At 30.8% G+C, this 19,313-nt stretch overlaps 1 protein-coding gene across 6 annotated transcripts in view; it reads right to left on the bottom strand.

Moving 5' to 3' along the window:
• Nucleotides 1-19,313, bottom strand: part of LOC143066910 (uncharacterized) — an 86,290-nt gene that overhangs the window by 2,461 nt on the left and 64,516 nt on the right. For all 6 annotated transcript variants that reach the window (XM_076239743.1, XM_076239745.1, XM_076239744.1 and 3 more), the window contains 5 exons: nt 19,093-19,113; nt 17,803-17,823; nt 16,016-16,036; nt 15,639-15,659; nt 12,336-12,356 (listed from right to left, as the gene is read on the bottom strand). In XM_076239743.1, coding sequence (XP_076095858.1) covers nt 12,336-12,356; nt 15,639-15,659; nt 16,016-16,036; nt 17,803-17,823; nt 19,093-19,113 — 105 coding nt within the window. The remainder of the gene's footprint in view (nt 1-12,335; nt 12,357-15,638; nt 15,660-16,015; nt 16,037-17,802; nt 17,824-19,092; nt 19,114-19,313) is intronic.

The following is a 19,313-nucleotide window of genomic DNA, read 5'->3' as shown; positions in this document are numbered from 1 at the left end:
CCATGCAAAAGATTCAAATCGAATAAGAATCGGATTGAGAACGGGATAATCGGGACAATTCGGCTGACAACGGATGAATTTGGACGCTGCCTGAACAATATCTGATTTTGGCGTGATTGAATAAAACAATTTTTTAAATTTTAATCAAAGTTTGAATTTCCAGCCACGATTCACCGGATCTTGATGAGACTTTTTATCAATTCTAAACGGGAATAGTACTATCATGGACTGCAGTAAAAAAATTGTGAATGTGTGACCCCGGCTATATATGCACAAACACAGAAATGTATTGGAATGCATGATAAAGTCCGAAAAGTTCGAAAGGTTTTCAGTATTTTTTTTTAAATTTTTGAGACTTTATTTGTATTATTTCTTCAATATTGCATACGATGAAAAGTATGCTGAATTTAGTTATAAAGAACATCTAACTTTCTAAGGTATCTTGACTTTAACTTATCTTTGTACACACATGTACTAACCATTGTCATCATTTACTAGTATACTGAATGTACATAGCATTATGGGTGAGCATGTAACAATATACAACAAAACAAACTGGGAAACTATATAAGAAGAGGTACAGTATCTACTCCTTACACTTAGACAAAGGAAGATACATGTTTTTATCCTGCAATAGAAATTTCTACTTTACTAATACAGGTGTACAGATAACACGAAGCGATACACGTACACTAGACGTATATAATCTCCTGGTATCCTGCTTCTGTTGCTAGCGAACGGTTGTGTCAAATTACTGTTTACGTCACAGTTCAATTTGGGATCCTCATTGCAGTCCGCGTTTAATTTATGTCGATTTTTTTACTCTTTACTCGGCTCGAAACAGGAGTAATATTGCTCACTGAAGCTTGCATTACACCTGCTTCTTATCCTCTTACAGATACAGCTGATATTTAAAGACACTAAACAGTTATTGTCTATATACAGTGTTAAAGACCTACGGATATAATTTAAAACAAAATAAAAACCAACTAGCCAATGAATGAGAACATTCCGCACAAAAAAAAAATACCTCAAAAAATAAATCGCCATGGGTAACAGCTGAAACTAAATAAACAATTTATGAAAATAAAATTAAATTTGAAATTACAACATGAAACACAAATATAAACAACTTAACTTCAAGTACAAAACAGCTACGACAATTATACTTGCAGTACTTAGAAAGTATTGTTACACTTAAACTTATTCCACATAGTATGCTTAGTGACGATCCCGAACTTTATTGCTCATATATATTTCTAATGACTTATAAATGGTGTTGATATATACATGACTCAAGGAACTTAAATAACTGATGATTAATTGCACTTAGGTTAACACTTTAAATATGTGCTTATTTGTGTGTGCTCATAAGTAGCATGCAATTATCTATTGTTGTACTAGTTTGAATACAGTTGTTAATGTATGATCTATATTATGTATCAGTAATGTGGCGAGCTTTATAGGCTGCGCATGTTGCCCAACACTTTTCATATCCTAATGAATCAAATATGTTTGAAGAAAAACAAATAAACCAGCTGAGAACAGCTTTTCTAATATGAAGAATATATGTAATTAAATAAACATTAAAAAAAACCTCACTATTGCGGATTAATATAAAAATAAAAAGATGTGGTATGATTGTCATTTAGACAACTATCCACCAAAGTTAAAATTTTGGCAAATATGAAACAATTCAATTGAGAATCCTAACGGCCTAATTTATAACAAAACATATTACGAAAAACATATATGTCAGATATTAACCAACGACAACAACTGAACTTCAGGCTTCTGACTTGGGACAGGCACATATAGAATGTAGCGGGGTTAAACAAGTTTGAAGGTGCCAACTCTCCCCTAATCTGGGACAGTAGTGCAGCAGAATAGGATCATCACAAACAAAATGTTTAACCCCGCCACATTCTTTATGTGCCTGTCCCAAATCAGGAGCCTGTAGTTCAGTGGTTGTCGTTGGTTCATGTATGTCATATTTGTTTTCCGTGAAATGTTTTGTAATAATTTAGGCCGTTTGTTTTCTCAATTGAATTGTTTCATATTTTTCATGTTGGGGCCTTTTATAGCCGATTATACGGTATGGGTTTTTCTCATAGTGGAAGGCCGTATGGTTGTCTATATTTGCTTACATCCACTTTATTTGAACGTTGGTGGATAGTTGTCTCATTGGTAATCTTACCTCATCTCCTTATTTTTTTATATAAACTATAAAAATCAGTTGAAAAGGGTTTGACTCAGCAGATCGATAAAAAGCAGAAAAAACCTCACAATAAAAACACAAACCGGACGTGGCAGGGTATTTATATATCCATAAAAACAAAACAAAAAAGACACAGAGTACAGATCTGAGGGTACTCGCTGTTACTGACAACAAGTTCAAAGCCAATAACAACCAATACAAAACCATGTATCTAAGATTGAAATATCAATCAGTACACATTCAACACTCAATGGATTTATTGTAAAGATGTCATTAACCGTCAGAGAAAAACATAACCTTTTGCAATGCCAAAATATAAGTATCGACAGATAGTAGTACCGTGAATGTGCATATGTGTATAATAATAATATGTAGTATGGTTTTAATTTACTGATAACAAATAATCAATATTTATACCAATTTAAACAATATTCAAAGATCTGATTACAACATCACTTAAACAGAATGAAGAATCAAGAAGCAGGGATCAGATGCTCTCAATCGACAATTTAAATCAGTTTTCGCAGAGGCATCACTAAGAATGAATTTGAAAACAATCATTAGTGCAAACAAAAAATCATTCCACCATGCAAGACTTTAAAATCCAAGGTACAACCATCTTCTTAACTCAACTTAACCAAAAACAAGTGGGCTCATGAGATACTAGTATTCCACATCCTCTGCCTTATATTCAATAAATCATAAGACACTGGCGAAGGCCCATTGATTGGCGAACTGCACATGTCTCCCCCATTTACTAGAAAGGGTATAAGTACAATCAAGACTGTTGTTCAGTGGTTGTCGTTGGTTCATATCCGTCATATGTGTTTTTTGTAAATTGTTTTGTTATACATTATGCCGTTAGTTTTCTCGCCTGAATTGCTTCACATTTTTCATGTCTGTGCATTTGAAAGCCGACTATATGGTATGTTTTTTTTCATGTTTATTGCCATACGGTTATCTATAATTGCTTACATTCATTTCATTTGAACTCTGCTGGATAGTTGTCTCATTGGTAATCATACCACATCTCATTATTTCTACACCACAGAAAATGTGGCTTGAGGATTTTCTGATGCGTATAAATATTGCCTAAAATATGACTGTTTAAAGTTCCATAATTCTGGAACATCAGACCGGAAAATGTTCAAAATCAAAGGTGAGCCTTGTTTCAATAATTCCAACAGCAGTATTAAGCTTGTAGCAATTTGATCCAAGCATACTAGAACTAGTGGGACGAGACATTTGAAAGTCAGCTAAAATCTGACTGTTAAAGTTCCATAAATCTCGAAAAACAAATTCTGAAAACATTTCTAAATCAAAATGTAATTTCTATTAACCAATTTCAACAATTAAGTAAAATTGCAAGTAAATTTATTTAAGCATACGCAAGTTAAAGTCCCGTATAAACGAGGGACATTAACCATAAAATTGATTTCTTATGGAACCCACTTAACATACGGCAGATTAATATACCATTTGAAAGCATATCATCTCAACTTTTTTGCCCCTTATTCAAATATTCGTACAGTGCAATTTCCGTCACATCACGATAGAAGGTAAAGGACGAGGAATTTCTTATTTTACAAAATGACTGCATTTTTGCATATAGTGTCTTCTGAGTCAATAATAGAATAATATATGGAAATAAAAAAATCTTTTAGAACAAAGGATAATATAAGAATAAGGAGTTGTGGTATGTGGTTAATAGTTGCTTATCAAACGCATTTTGAAATTTTAATAACGTATTTATAAACGATAATGCCTTTTCCAAGAAATTCCAGTGAAAATGACAAAAAAGAGTGAAAACCAAAATCTTTGTCTGTGATTCAATTGTTATCACCATTAAATCGAATAACATATTTTATTTAGTGCTAATGAATTTTTTTTTATATCATCAAATTACTGCAATCATGCATCTTGCTAATTAATCGTAATAACTCATACAGTTGCCCAAAATACCACCATCTGCAAAAAGATAGCTTTTTAGCTGTTCCACTTGATGAAAATTATAAAATTATGTAGTCAATAGTAGGTTGAAGAAACACTAATCTTCAAATTCAAAAAACTATTCAAAGGAAATAATAAACGCGGGATTTATACCGTTAAGGGTAATTAAGGGAATCGAATCTTTGATATTTTAAAATGTATTTTGAATGCCCACATAAGGAAAACTCTTATGTTTTTTTTTTGTTATTTAGTTTGTAATTTCATGATTAACATTAAAAGAAATAATGGACTCTATATTGTATATATATATATCTACGTCATTTTTAAAATTTTAGAACTATACAATCGTTGTTCGATTCAATAGTATAAATTTAAAGATTATTAATAGTTAAATCAGAATAGATTGATATGATTCATTTTATATCATAATCATACTAATGAAGGATATCTGTTATCCGAAATATTGATAGATACTTAAATCAAGCCCCCAACAATTAAATACCTAAATAAATGATTACATAGTTAGTAAAAATAATTGATGAAAGTTGAATTTCAAATATTTGTCTAGTACAAATTAGAAAATTTGTGTTCTTAATTCTTTCAACTACATCGTGCATTGAGAAAGGAAGTTTTAACTATTATATACTAGACAATGGAACCCTATCAAACTACGTAATAGTCTTGTAAAAATATCTAACGTTGCAGTTACATTAGCTGACAGCCTATATCTTTATTTTTATTTGAAAATTCTAGCTATTCTCAATAATTCTAGTAGTTAAATATTATTTGTAAAAAGAAAGAAGTTACAATTCAACCCATCAGCATCATGAACGTTTTGTAAAAATTGGCACCTCTGACAAAATATAGCAGTTTTGATATTGCTATTTACTGCAGCTCCGTACATATAAGAAATTATAGATTTGCATAATGAAACTGAAAGATAAATAAAATCATCATAGATACCAGGACTAATTTTTTTATATACGCCAGACGCGCGTTTTCGTCTACAAAAGACTAATAAGTGACGATCGAATCCATTAAAGTTAAAAAGGCCAAATAAAGAACGAAGTTGAAGAGCATTGAGGACAAAAATTCCTAAAAGTTTTGCCAAATCCAGCTAAGGTAATCTATGCCTGAGGTAGAAAAGCCTTAGTATTTCAAAAATTAAAAAATTTGTAAACAGTTAATTTATAAATATAACCATATCAATGATAATTCATGTCAGCACAAAAAGTGGTGACTACTGGGCTGGTGATACCATCGGGGAAATAAATCTCCACCAGCAGTGGCATCGACCCAGTGGTTGTAAATAAATATGTATTTAGACTTATTTTATTTCAAATTTACTTGGTCATGAGTTTGCATTAAAATTTTATGGTAAATGTGCCACATTATATTTTCATTTAGGGCATTCAGAAAACCAGAGTGCTATTTCAGTAAAACTTCTGTAACGCATTGATTGAAAATAGGCATATGAAAAGAGAATACATATACAATTGTGATTTATATGGTTACAATGAAGTTATGATTAAGCTATAATATTTAGACAATTGTGAGAAATAGACAGTTGTGAGAAATGAATAGTGTGGTTAAATTTATTAGTTTTTTTAATTGGCGATGTCTTCTAAAAAAAAAACTTATTTTCGAAGATACTTTTTTGTCGTTAAGCCCTCTGTTGTTAATGATTTTTTGGCAATTTGCTCACTTTATTTGTATACTAGAGAAGAAAGAGTGCTATTATATTCGCGTTATTTTTTTTTTTTATCACAAACATCGCGTAAAAAAATCGCTTGCCAATTTAAGTTGGTTTGAAGTATTGTCTTTTCCAAAAATAAGATTAAACAGGAGACCCCTTAAACTTTATCCAAACAATAAGTAAAATTGTTTTTTTCGCATTTCGATGTTTTTCATGCTATAATTGATTGTTTCGTTTGGTTTTCTTATGTGCGAAGATCTCATAACTGTAATAAGTGTCTGATATTAGTTGACAGGAAAAATGGTATTGAAAAATGTGGATAAACAAAACAAGCGTTAAAATAGGATAACTTATAAGCAAGTTTGTAATTGTAAATTTAAATTGCTTATTATTAATCTCTATTTGAAATTGATTATCCTGAATAATAACCCTTCATGTACAATCTCCCTATGTGCACTTTAAAACTGTGAACTAAACTTAAATCTCTCAAGCAATGTAAGAGGAGTATCGCTCACTACAATATTTTTAGACTAGTGAATGGACATATGAATGGAAGGAACAAAGACAAGAGGCAGTCTCAAATCATAGCCGACGAGACGAGAGTTGTTAACATATGTACGGATGGACGGACGGATGGTCGGACGGTACTACTGACGGATGGACGGACGGTACGACGGACGGATGGACGGACGGTACGACGGACCGATGGACGGACGGATGGACGGAATACCATAATACGTCACTCTCGTGCTTTTAACCATCACTAAATATTCAATAACACAAATAGTGTATCTTGATTTCATAATTCAACACACAGCATCGTTTGATCTTTAAATCTTACTTGGACTTTGTCCTGCTTCAAAAAGTATCTTAGTATCACCGAGATGAAACTTCACACCTGTCACATGTCATAAATCTACCTTTGCAATTAAGTCTCCTTGCTTATTAAGCTCAAATGTATCACTAGAGTTCAAATGTTTATATTTGAGCGTTCTTATTCAAGGTAAATCTAGAAATGCACTTCGGACGAACGAAATTTATAAAGAGTTATTCTCATTTTTAAGTCCAATTATTTACATGAGGTATTACTTGTATAATACCTTAATCCGCCAACTTCAGACAAATCTGTCTCGTCAATCAATAGGTTGAGAAGGCTTTTGTGTGGCAGCACAATTGGCTTGAAGAAATTGAAACGAAGCTTAATACTCTTTCATTGTGATTTTTGCATGACATACAACACACTTAAAACCCAGTTATCAATCCTTTTGGTTGCAATAACCTGATTTAAAACGCCCAGAAAGTTGTTTGTAGCCAATTGAAATGTGTCAATAAATCCGAAAGATAAGAAAAATTGCAAGTCTCTTTGTTTATAAAAGTCGTGCCGGCATAGTTTCAGTAATGAGTTGACCCATAGTACGGTTTACACTGTCTGCTGTCAAGGAGATTTGGTCACACAGTCTTTTATCTTACCGGCTTTCTGATTCTTAACTTTTAGAAACTGAGGTTTTTAGCTGTAAATGATTTATTTTATCTTTATTAAACAAACATTAGAAAAACAAACATTAGAAGATGGATAAAAATTATGACACATATTCATAGAGCTATCTAGCCAAGAATGCTGAAGTTTACACTCAATCGAATCAAACTTTAACTTGAGGCAGCCGTTTACGGGACGTATTATGGTATATCGTTGATCGTCCGTCTGTCCGTCCGTCCCGTCGTCAACACGTCGGACAGTAACTCAAAAACGCTTTTTTAACATTAACCAATTATCATGAAACTTTTGTGAATTGGTTATATCTATTAACGTGACCTCCCTTTCGAATTTAATAAATGTTAGATCTTACGTTTCGAGTTATGGAGTTTTATTCATTAAACTAGAGGCTCTAAAGAGCCTGTTCGCTCACCTTAGTCTATGTGAATATTAAACAAAGGAAGCAGATGGATTCATGACAAAATTGTGTTTTGGTGATGGTGATGTGTTTGTACGTCTTACTTTACTGAACATTCTTGCTGCTTACAGGTATCCATCTATAATGAACTTGGCCCAGTAGTTTCCCAGGAAAATGAAAATTGTTAAAAATTGACTATAAAGGACAATAAATCCTTAGGGGGTCAATTGACCATTTTAGTCATGTTGACTTATTTGTAAATCTTACTTTGCTGTACATTATTGCTGTGTTTATCTCTATCTATAATAATATTCAAGATAATAACCCAAAACAGTAAAATTTCCTTAAAATTACCAATTTAGGGGCAGCAACCCAACAACGGATTGTCCGATTCATCAGAAAATTTCAGGGCAGATAGATCTTGACCTAATAAACAATTTTACCCGTTGTCAGATTTGCTCTAAATACTTTGGTTTTTTTTAGTTATAAGCCAAAAACTGCATTTTACCCCTATGTTCTATTTTTAGCCATGGCGGCCATCTTGGTTGGTTGGCCGGATCACCAGACACATTTTTTAAACTAGATACCCCAATGATTATTGTGGCCAAGTTTGGTTTAATTTGGCCCAGTAGTTTCAGAGAAGATTTTTGTAAAAGTTAACGACGACGGACGACTCCCTTTCGATTTTTATAAATTCTAGATTTTACGTTTCCGAGTTATGGGATTTTATTCCTAAACTAGAGGCTCTAAAGAGCCTGTGTCGCTCACCTGTATTTACTGATGCTTTGGAAATCATGTTAAATAAAGTTAAAATCATAATGTATAGTGTAAGATATCATTAGATACTATAATAATATCTAAGATAGTAGGAAAAAACTGCAAAATTTCCATAAAATTACTAACTCAGGGGCAGCAACCCAACAACTGGCATATATATCTATATCTGATGAAATTTTTGTCACCAGTTAGATTTGCTCTAAATGGTTCAGTTTCAGAAATATAAACGAAAAACTGCATTTTACCATATGTACTATTTTTAGCTATGTCTGCCATCTTGGTTTGCAGGCAGGGTCATCGGACATATTTTTTAAACTAGATATTCTTATGATAATTGTGTACAAGTTTGGTTACATTATGTCTTAGTAGTTTCAGAGGAAAAGAATTTTGTAAAAGATTAAAAATGGTTTAAAAAATGGTAAAATTGACTATAAAGAGCAATAACTTCTGAAGGGGTCAACTGACCATTTTGGTCATTTCACTTATTTGTAGATCTAACTTTGCTGAAAATTATTGCTGTTTACAGTTTATCTCTATCTTTAATAATATTCAAGATGATAACCAAAAACAGCACTATTTCCTTAAAATTACTAATTATGGGGTATCAACCACAAAACGGGTTGTCCGATTCATCTGAAAATTTCAGAGCAGATAGATGTTGAATTGACAAACAATTTTAACACACGTCAGATTAGCTCTAAATGCTTTGGTTTCAAAGTTATAAGCCAAAATTTATATTTTACCCCTATGTTCTATTTTTAGCCATGGCGGCCATCTTGGTTGGCTGGCCGGGTCAACGGACACATTTTTAAAACTACACACCCTAATGATGATTGTGGACAAGTTTGGTTAAATTTGCCTTAGTAGTTTCAGAGAAGAAGATTTTTGTAAAAGATTACAAAAAATTACGAAAAATTGTTAAAAATTTACTATAAAGGGCAATAATTCCTTAAGGGGTCAATTGACCATTTTGATCATGTTGACTTATTTGTAGATCTTACTTTGCTGAACATTATTGCTGTTCACAGTTTACATTGTACCTCTATCTATAATAATACTCAAGATAATAACAAAAAACGGCAAAATTTCCGTAAATTACCAATTTAGAGGCAGCAACCCAACAACGGGTTCTTCGATTCATCGGAAAATTTCAGAGCGGATAGATTTTGACCTGATGAAAAATTTTACCCATGTGTCAGATTTTCTCTAAATGCTTTGGTTTCAGAGATATTAGCTAAAATCTACGTTTTACCCCTATGTTCTATTTTTAGCCATGGCGGCCATCTTGGTTGATTGGCCGGGTCATCGGACACATTTTTTAAACTAGATACCCCAATGATGATTGGGGCCAAGTTTGGTTTAATTTTATATAAATTTCTGATACCATTCAGGAGTTATGGAACTTTATACTTTGAAAAAGCGACGGGCGTATCATGAGCTCGTGGCGCAGCTCTTTATGAGTCTAGCTTTTGTTCCATGAGCAATATTCCACCGCTTATTTTGTGACTCGTTAATGGGCTAGAAACTACAATTTCTGGGCATAAATTAATGTTCATGAACCTATAAAAGTTCTTAAACGACTCTACGTCGACTACTAGTAAATGTTTTGTGGATTTGTTCCTTCTTTTTGTTCTCAATGGTATAGGTCTTCAGATTGTTTGACAGCTAATAACAAATTTACAATATTTGAATGATAAAGTAATTGATACTGGTGGAATTTTTGATGATATTATGAAAAATTTTTAAAACTAATACAGAGTCAAGTCTAGACATCATAAGTCAAATGATGCTCAAAACTTTTAATTACAGATAAGTTGTATAGAAAAAATCGTCATATTTATAAATATGTTTTAATCATCGACCAAGAAAACAATATATGCGTATCAACCAGGTTTTCTACCTAAATGTTTAAATATTCACCAATGATAGAAAATAGCACAATTTTTTTTTTATAATGATCAAAAGACATTAACCACTGTTAGAGCCCTTCGTTCATATAGTTCAGGTAGGTGTCAATCACAGATTTTTATATTTAATACATTTGGTGATAAAAACATAGCAGTAACAAATGTTTACAAATATTTAGAAATTGCAATTAGCAATATTGGTCAATGGAATGCCCATATTGATAATATTATATTAGGTCCATCTACAAAAAAAAATATGCTGAGAAACTGGACAGATTCAGTATAAAACAAAAATTGAAAACTATAGATATATTTTTAAGACCCGTATTTCAATATATCAGTGAAGTTATATGTAAAATGGGATTGGGTAATATTGATAAGCTGGAGCAATAACAGCTCAAAGCTGATAGATAGTAACGGGTTTACGAAGTTTTGTAAGATCAGTTTTTTACAAGGATCATTGATAGATCTGGCTGAGAGGAGAAGAAGAAAATGTATATGTCTTACAACTTATCGAATTTATTTGAGTTTGGAATATCGCAAGCTAATTTCGATGCTCTGCTGCTACCTTTGATTATGATCTTTGTAGATTCAACATTATATTTTATCAATTAAGCCGCTGTGGTACTAATTCTGAAAATTAGCATCATTATTTTTTTTAATGTTTACTATATTTAGATGCACAAAGTTAGCTTTTATAATTTCATCTTGTGCCGCTGTGCATGGCACAAGGATAATAGTTACACTGAAAGGGGCCCAGAGGTAACCTCTATAAATAGTGTTATTCTGCGCAGTAATATCTATTTAAAATAGAGCTATTAACCTCGGGGATTGCTTATTTCCTCACGGTCAATCGATCATATCTTTCATGTGTCGGAAATATATCATATTGTTAAGACAGTATAAAAAATAAACACACGCATATCGTTATCTGAGTAAAGTTTTGTTTATTATTTCTATTTTTATATTTTGACAAATTGATCTACTGTCCAACTAATATCTATAAATCAGACACGAATAATTCTGTTATATGGAGAGAACTCTATAAGTTTGTTTGACTTGTGTCTCGTCAAATATGTATTTTAACAAGTGACAAATATTATAAATAAAGCTACGAAAAATACTTACTTATAGATGGATACAAAATTAGTCACCAAAAGACAGATATGAAATATATGGAATGCATAGCGTTTGACGCTTCGTGAATGCTTTTAATATTGTTGGGTCGATCTCATTGACAGAATTTGCATACCTCACATCCCTTCATTCATTTATTTATTTATTTATTTATTTATTTATTTATTTATTTACTTACTTACTTACTTATTTATTTAGATATAGGAAGATGTGGTGTGAGTGCCAATGAGTCAACTCCTCATTCAAATAACAATTTAAAAAAAAAAGTAAAACATTATAGGTTAATGTACGGCTTTCAACACGGAGCCTTGGCCCATACCGAACAACAAGCTATCAAGGGCTCCAAAATTACTAGTGTAAAACCATTCAAACGGGAAAACCAACGGTCTAATCTAAACAAAAAACGAGAAATGAGAAACACGTATAAATTACATAAACAAACGACAACTACTGTACATCAGATTCCTGACTTAGGACAGGTGCAAACATTTACAGCGGGATTAAACGTTTTAATAGACGAAACCTTCTAAATTTTTCTGAAACAATAGCATAACATCACAACACAGCATAGGAAAACACACGATAAAATATCAATTGCAAATTTAACTTAATCAAAAAACGTATATTAATACACTATGAACGAAAAAAATTGTTTATTTATTTATTTTTTCATTTATTTATATTTGCAATTGACTTGTTATCATATCTCATGAGTAAATATTTTTATACACTTAACTCTTTCATTTAAATTTACTTACGCAATTTGCTCCTTTGGGATTCTAAAAATACATACAGATAAAGAATAACTAACCATTACATGGTAACTAATTTGCAGCAATTTCTAAGGTTCGTTCATTTTTGCTATCACCAAAACTATTTGAAATATTGTAAATGATTATTTTCAGAAATGCAACTATGAACGCATTATAGAACACGTAAGGCTTAGTACATGTCGCCACATAACATAGAATAAAAACATGCCAACACCAATTGCTTTGCGTAAAGCAGTTTTTATTATGATACCAAAAACCCGATCATGATAGTATTGTCTATCATACAATATAAATAACATTTGATATGATTTCCGAGGGCACGAAGTAGGTGACCGGTATGTAGGTATGGTAAATTGGATTGGCGCTGGAAAATAGAGGGTGTTTGGGTGGATGGTAGCAATTTTGCCTTGCAACAGATCACCAATGGATCCTTGAAGGGAACTTACATGTGTATAAAACGTCGCTCTCAAGCTACACGAGATTAAACTTGTCCATTCCGACTGAACGTGGCTATACTGAGCCTGACTCAGCTAGTATAACCATGTGATTGTATCGGAATCTCGGCAAATTATAAAGAATAACAATTTGAGTGTGAAGATTGTAGATTATAATTCCAGCAGAAATGATACAGGAGTTTTTACAGAGTTTGTATTGTTTGGTAAACTGAAAGAAATAACAATACAATATGTACGAAAGAAATATATGAATGTTCAATGCAATAATAATATCAAGACAAAAACAAAAGTAGAATTCTCAGTTCAATTCAAAGTAATAAACAATTACAGTTCATATCTGTTGAATAAACGTGTTTGTCAAGTTAACGGAATTAACGGAATATAACGGAAATATATTTAACAGTTTATAATCGATTTGAAACATACTTGACGGTGATTTGTCACAATATCCACAGGAGCTGTTTTGTCGTGGCATGCATTTGCAATAGACAGGCGACGATGAGAAAGTAAATGGTAGTGAAAATACGGATAAGTCCAGATTATATCCGGAAAATATGAATGTCTGAAAATTCAATCCAATAGATGTTGTAGTAAATAAAATTGATAACGTAATAGTGGCTGTGTATTTTCTTTACATTGAAAAAGGACGCCATCAGTGCATGGGTTTTATTGTCGGTTTTGCTTAGATCGAGTGACCATGTTTCTTTAGTCTATTTAATCGTTGGGGTTTATCAATTATTGATCGAAAGAACATTATCAATATATCTTAACAGATATAACGCGCACACAGGTGTGTTTTTTTAAATTCTACAACATATTTGTGGTAAAGATCTACATTTTGTTGCTACTCCTTGCATTTAAGAAAAATCAGGAACGCTTCAACCCACATATTTGATAGCCAGGCTAGAGTTTCACAACAGGTCTTACGACAATCCGAGATCTTTCTTCAGTCGTACGTCAAATCATACGATTATATAAAAAAAAATGTAAGGAAGATTTTGTCGATCGTAAGCTTACGAGTGGTAAGAGGTGTCGTAAGTCCAATCGTAGTGGTTTAAATTGTTGACATTACGATAAAAATCAAAATCATTACATTATTAAACAGGACAAAATCAGAAAGTGAATCAACTTAAATTCTATTTTTTAAAAGTTTAAATCATTTTATTCTATTGACGGATACTTTTATTTTGGGATTCAGTTTCCTTATTATTAGTATAGTGAAACATTGAGGGATTAAGTATGACAGCTACTACGAATAAAATTGCTGTATTATAATGAATGGCACTTCCATGCGTGATTGACTTGCCACGTTCGGTGTCTAATACTACCTATATCAAGGATCAATTGTCCTGAACGGTTAAAGTGAAAATAGACCATATCAAACAGGACCTTCTTTTCGTCGACAGTAATATTGATACCCTCTCGGAGCACCTGAGTTTATCCCAGGTTCCTGGTGGGATTCGTGTTGCTCAAACTTTAGCTTTCTACGTATGGACTAAGTGTTTTGTTGATTTGTTCCGTCTGTTTGTCCTCAATGGTGTAGGTCTTTAGATTGCTTGACATCAAATAACAACCTTACAATCTTTGAATGATACATTAATTAATACTGATGACATTTTTGATATCATTAAACATTTAAGAACTAATAAAGAGTCAAGTCTATACATTATAAGTCAAATGATGCTCAAAACTTTCAATTATAGATTAGTTGTATAGAAAAATCGTGTTATTCATAAATATGTTTTAAATTGTCGACAAAATGGAACATAATTGCGTACCAATCAGGTTTTCTACCTAGATGTTCAAATATTCACCGATAATACAAAATAGCACAATTTCTGTTTTAAAATGATCATACGACATTGACCACTTTTTGAACCCTTCGTTCATGTGATTCAGGTAGGTGTCAATCACAGATAATAATGTTCCATACATTTGGTGATAAAAACATAGCAGGTACAAATGTTTACAAATATTTAGGGATTGCATTTAGCAATAATGGTCAATGGAAAGCCCATATTGGTTGATCTCATTGACTGGATTTGCATACCTCAGATCGTCTTATTTGTTTATTGCTATTTATTTTATTTTTTCACTTTATTGCTTACTTATTTTTTCTTTTATTCTTTTTTTATTTGTTTATTAATTAATTAATTTTAATTCAATAATTTGTGTGTTCTTTAATTCATTGAGATACAACATTCTTGTTATCATATTTCAGGAGAATTTGTTTATATACGAATCACTTTCATTTAAATTTTCTTACCTTCTGTGCTCTTACGTAATGTTGAAAAATGAATACAGATGACGATTAAATATTTGATACATTGTAACTAATTCGCAGCTATTTCTAATGGTTTTTTTTTCATTTTTGCTAGGACTTTAGACGGCAAATACCAGTTTTGGTGTACCAGAACCATATAAATGTACATTCTATGCTTTTATACTGCATAAGTAAGTAGTTTCATACACAGGTTGGGGATTCCCCTCACTTATGGGACAAATCAGAAGGCTATAACATTGTTTGACTTGCTTATCGTCTAATATTCATGTGAGCAAGTAATACATAGTATAATTAAACAAAATAGTCATTTATAGATAGATATAAAGATAGTCACTTATAGTTGAAATAGATGTAAAAACTGACTCATTGGTCCAATGGGCCAGGTGCATATTGTATGTTGGATAACATTTTTGTACATGAATAAATTGATGTTGATTTACAAATACCACTATTATAAACAATTTATTCATCTATTTATTTTCAATTTTCTTGTTATATCTAATGAGCTAATATTTTATATACGAAACTCTTTCTTTTGACTTTTCTTACCTTCTGCCATCCTATTAGATTCTAAAAAGTAAATACAGACAAAGACTATTATCTGCGTAAGGTTTTGTTTTTAATTTGTAGGTTTTGACAAATTAAATTACCGTCCATCTAATATAAATCAGACACGATTTCAGGTTGATCTCATTGACTGGATTTGCATACCTCACATCGTCTTATTTATTTATTGTTATTTATTTTATTTTTTCACTCTATAGCTTACTTATGTTTTCTTTTATTATTTTTTTATCTGTTTATTAATTAATTAATTTAATTCAATAATTTGTGTGTTCTTTAATTCATTGAGATACAATGTTCTTGTTGTCATATGTCATGAGAATTTTTTTATATACGAATTATTTTCATTTAAATTGACTTACCTTCTGTGCTCCTATGTAATGCTAAAAAATAAATACAGATGACGATTAAAGTCATAAGAAACCTCAAATTAAAAAAAAAATATGCATATATTTTTTATAACTAAATGGATAGTTTTTATTATACAACTTATGTACATACTCTTTTCTGAGGAAAATACTTTAATTTGTCCACATTAAGAAGAAGCTTACTTATTTTTAATTGCTTGCGTCCAGGAAGCAATTCGCCGACATATTTTCCGTATGCATAGTGATTTGAGCGTAATCCTCCTCGTAAAAACCCGTTAATCGCAATACGCATGGATCTGTCATTAGAATAAACAATTATCTGATTGTACATGTTAAACACGTGCTCAATACCCATGATTTTTGTCATTTGTTTACTATAAGGTGATAATCAGTAAACTTCGGCTTTAAAACACGGCATTTAATGAGCAGCCATATTTGTTAAATCATTACAGACAGAGAGAAAAAAATTGACAATTATACGATATATTTGCGTAAAAAATGAAATAATCGTGCACAGAGGAATACGTTTATGATATATACATGCATTGGTTCAAGAATTGGATAAACATTATTTTTCATCACTCACTCGTTTCATATGACTTTAAATATTTGATACATTAAAACTAATTCGCAGCTATTGCTAATGTTCTTTCATTTTTGCTAGGACTTTACCAGTTTTGGTGTACCAGAACCATATAAATGTACATTCTATGCTTTTATACTATATTAGTAAGTAGTTTCATACACAGGTTGGAGATGCCCCTCATATATGGAACAAATCAGAAGGCAATAACATTGTTTGACTTGCGTATCGTCCAATATGCATGTGAGCAAGTAATAAATAGTATAATTAAACAAAATAGTCATTTATAGATAGATATAAAGATAGTCACTTATAGTTGAATTGAATGAAAAAACTGACTTATTGATCCAATAGGCGATGTCCAATTGTATGTCGGATAACATTTTGTACATGTCTAAAATGATGTTGATAAACAAATGCAACTATTATTAACAATTTACCTACTTAAAGATAAATACTAAAAAAATAGTCAATTACAGATAGATATGAATCAGTCATTAAAAGACAGATATGAATATATGTATTATACATATCATTGTGACACTGCAAACTTCGTGAATGCTTTTTAATTGTTGTGTTTATCTCATTGCATTGATTAGCATACCTCATATCTCCTTATTTTTATTTTTTTTTATTTTAATTTATTTATTTATTGATCAATTTAATAATCTATTTATTATTTATTATTTTTTTTTTTTTGTTATAACTAATGAGCTTATATTATATATACGAAACTCTTTCGCTTGACTTCACTTACCATCTGCGTTTCTATTGGATTTATAAAAAAATACAGAAACAGATTATTATCTGAGTAAAGTTTTGTTATTTTATTTGTAGTTTTTGACAAATCGAATTACCGTCCAACTAATATACCAAAAAAAAGTCAGATTTGAAGATACATATATGTAGGGACATTGTGACATTGGAAACTTCGTGAATTATTTGTAATTGTTGGGTTGATCTGATTGACTTGAATTGCATACCTCACATCTCTATATTTTTTTATTGTTATTTTTTTAATTATTCAAATTATTTTTTATTAATTTTTTTCTTTCATACTTTTTTATCTGTTTATTGATTAATTAATTTAATTCAATAATCTATGTGTTCTTTAATTCATTGAGATACAATATTCTTGTTATCATATCTCATGAGTAAATAATCTATAAACAAATATCTTTCATTTAAATTGACTTACCATCTGTGCTCCTACTTAGTCCTAAAAAATAAATACAGATGACGATTAAATATTCGTTTCATTGTAACTAATTCGCAGCTATTTTTAATGTTCTTTCATTTTTGCTAGGACTTTAGACGGCAAATACCAGTTTTGGTGTACCAGAACCATATGAATGAATATTCTATGCTTTTATACTACATTAGTAAGAAGTTGCATACACAGTTTGGGGTTTCCCCTCACATATGGGACAAAGCAGACGACAATAAGTTTGTTTGACTTGTGTATCGTCCAAAATGCATTTGAGTGAGTAATACATATTATAATTAAACAAAAACGTCATTTATAAATATGAACAAAGAGAGTCACTTATAGTGTTAATGTTAAAACTGACTGAATGGTCAAATAGGCGATGTGCATTTTGTATGTCGGATAACATTTTGTACATGTATAAATTGATGTTAATTAACAACTGCCACTATTATTAACAATTTACCTACTTAAAGATAAATACTAAAACATTAGTCACTGACAGATAGATTTGAATCAGTCATGCATTACAAGACAGATATGAATATATATATAATACATATCATTGTGACACTGCAACCTTCGTGAATGCTGTCGGGTTTATCTCATTGTCTTGATTAGCATACCTCATATCCCTTTATTTGTTTTTTTTTTTTTAATTTTGATTTAATTAATTAATTAATTTATTTATTTATTTATCAATTAATTAATTTATTTATTTATTTATCAATTAATTAATTTGTTTATTAATTATTATCTATTAATTTTTAATTTTCTTGTTATAACTAATGAGCTTATATTTTATATACGAAACTCTTTCGCTTGACTTTACTTAGCATCTGTGTTTCTATTGGATTTTAAAAAATAAATAGAGACACAGATTATTATCTGAGTAAAGTTTTGTTATTTTATTTGTAGTTTTGACAAATTTAATTACCGTTCAACTAATGTACCAAAAAAAAAAGACCGATGTGAAGATACATATATGTGGGGGACATTGTGCAATTGGAAACTTCGTGAATTCTTTGTAATTGTTGGGGTGATATGATTGACTTGAATTGCATACCTCACATCTCCTTATTTATTTATTGTTATTTTTTAAATTATTCACTTTATTTCTTATCATTTTTTTTCTTTCATTTTTTTTTATCTGTTTATTAATTAATTAATTTAATTTAATAATTTATGTGTTCTTTAATTCATTGAGATGCAATATTCTTGTTAAAAGATTTCATAAATAAAAAATCGATAAACACATATCTTTCATTTAAATTGACTTACCTTCTGCGATCCTACTTAATGCTAAAAAATAAATACAGATGACGATTAAATATTCGTTTTATTGTAACTAATTCGCAGCTATTTCTAATGTTCTTTCATTTTTACTAGGACTTTAGACGGCAAATACCAGTTTTGGTGTACCAGAACCATATTAATGAACATTCTAGGCTTTTATACTACATTAGTAAGTAGTTAAATAAACAGTTTGGGGATTCCCCTCA

The sequence above is a fragment of the Mytilus galloprovincialis genome, chromosome 3 (genome assembly GCF_965363235.1).
Source record: "Mytilus galloprovincialis chromosome 3, xbMytGall1.hap1.1, whole genome shotgun sequence".
NCBI lineage: Eukaryota > Metazoa > Mollusca > Bivalvia > Mytilida > Mytilidae > Mytilus > Mytilus galloprovincialis.
Note: the sequence above shows the minus strand (reverse complement) of the source record. Positions and strands in the feature narration are given on the sequence as shown.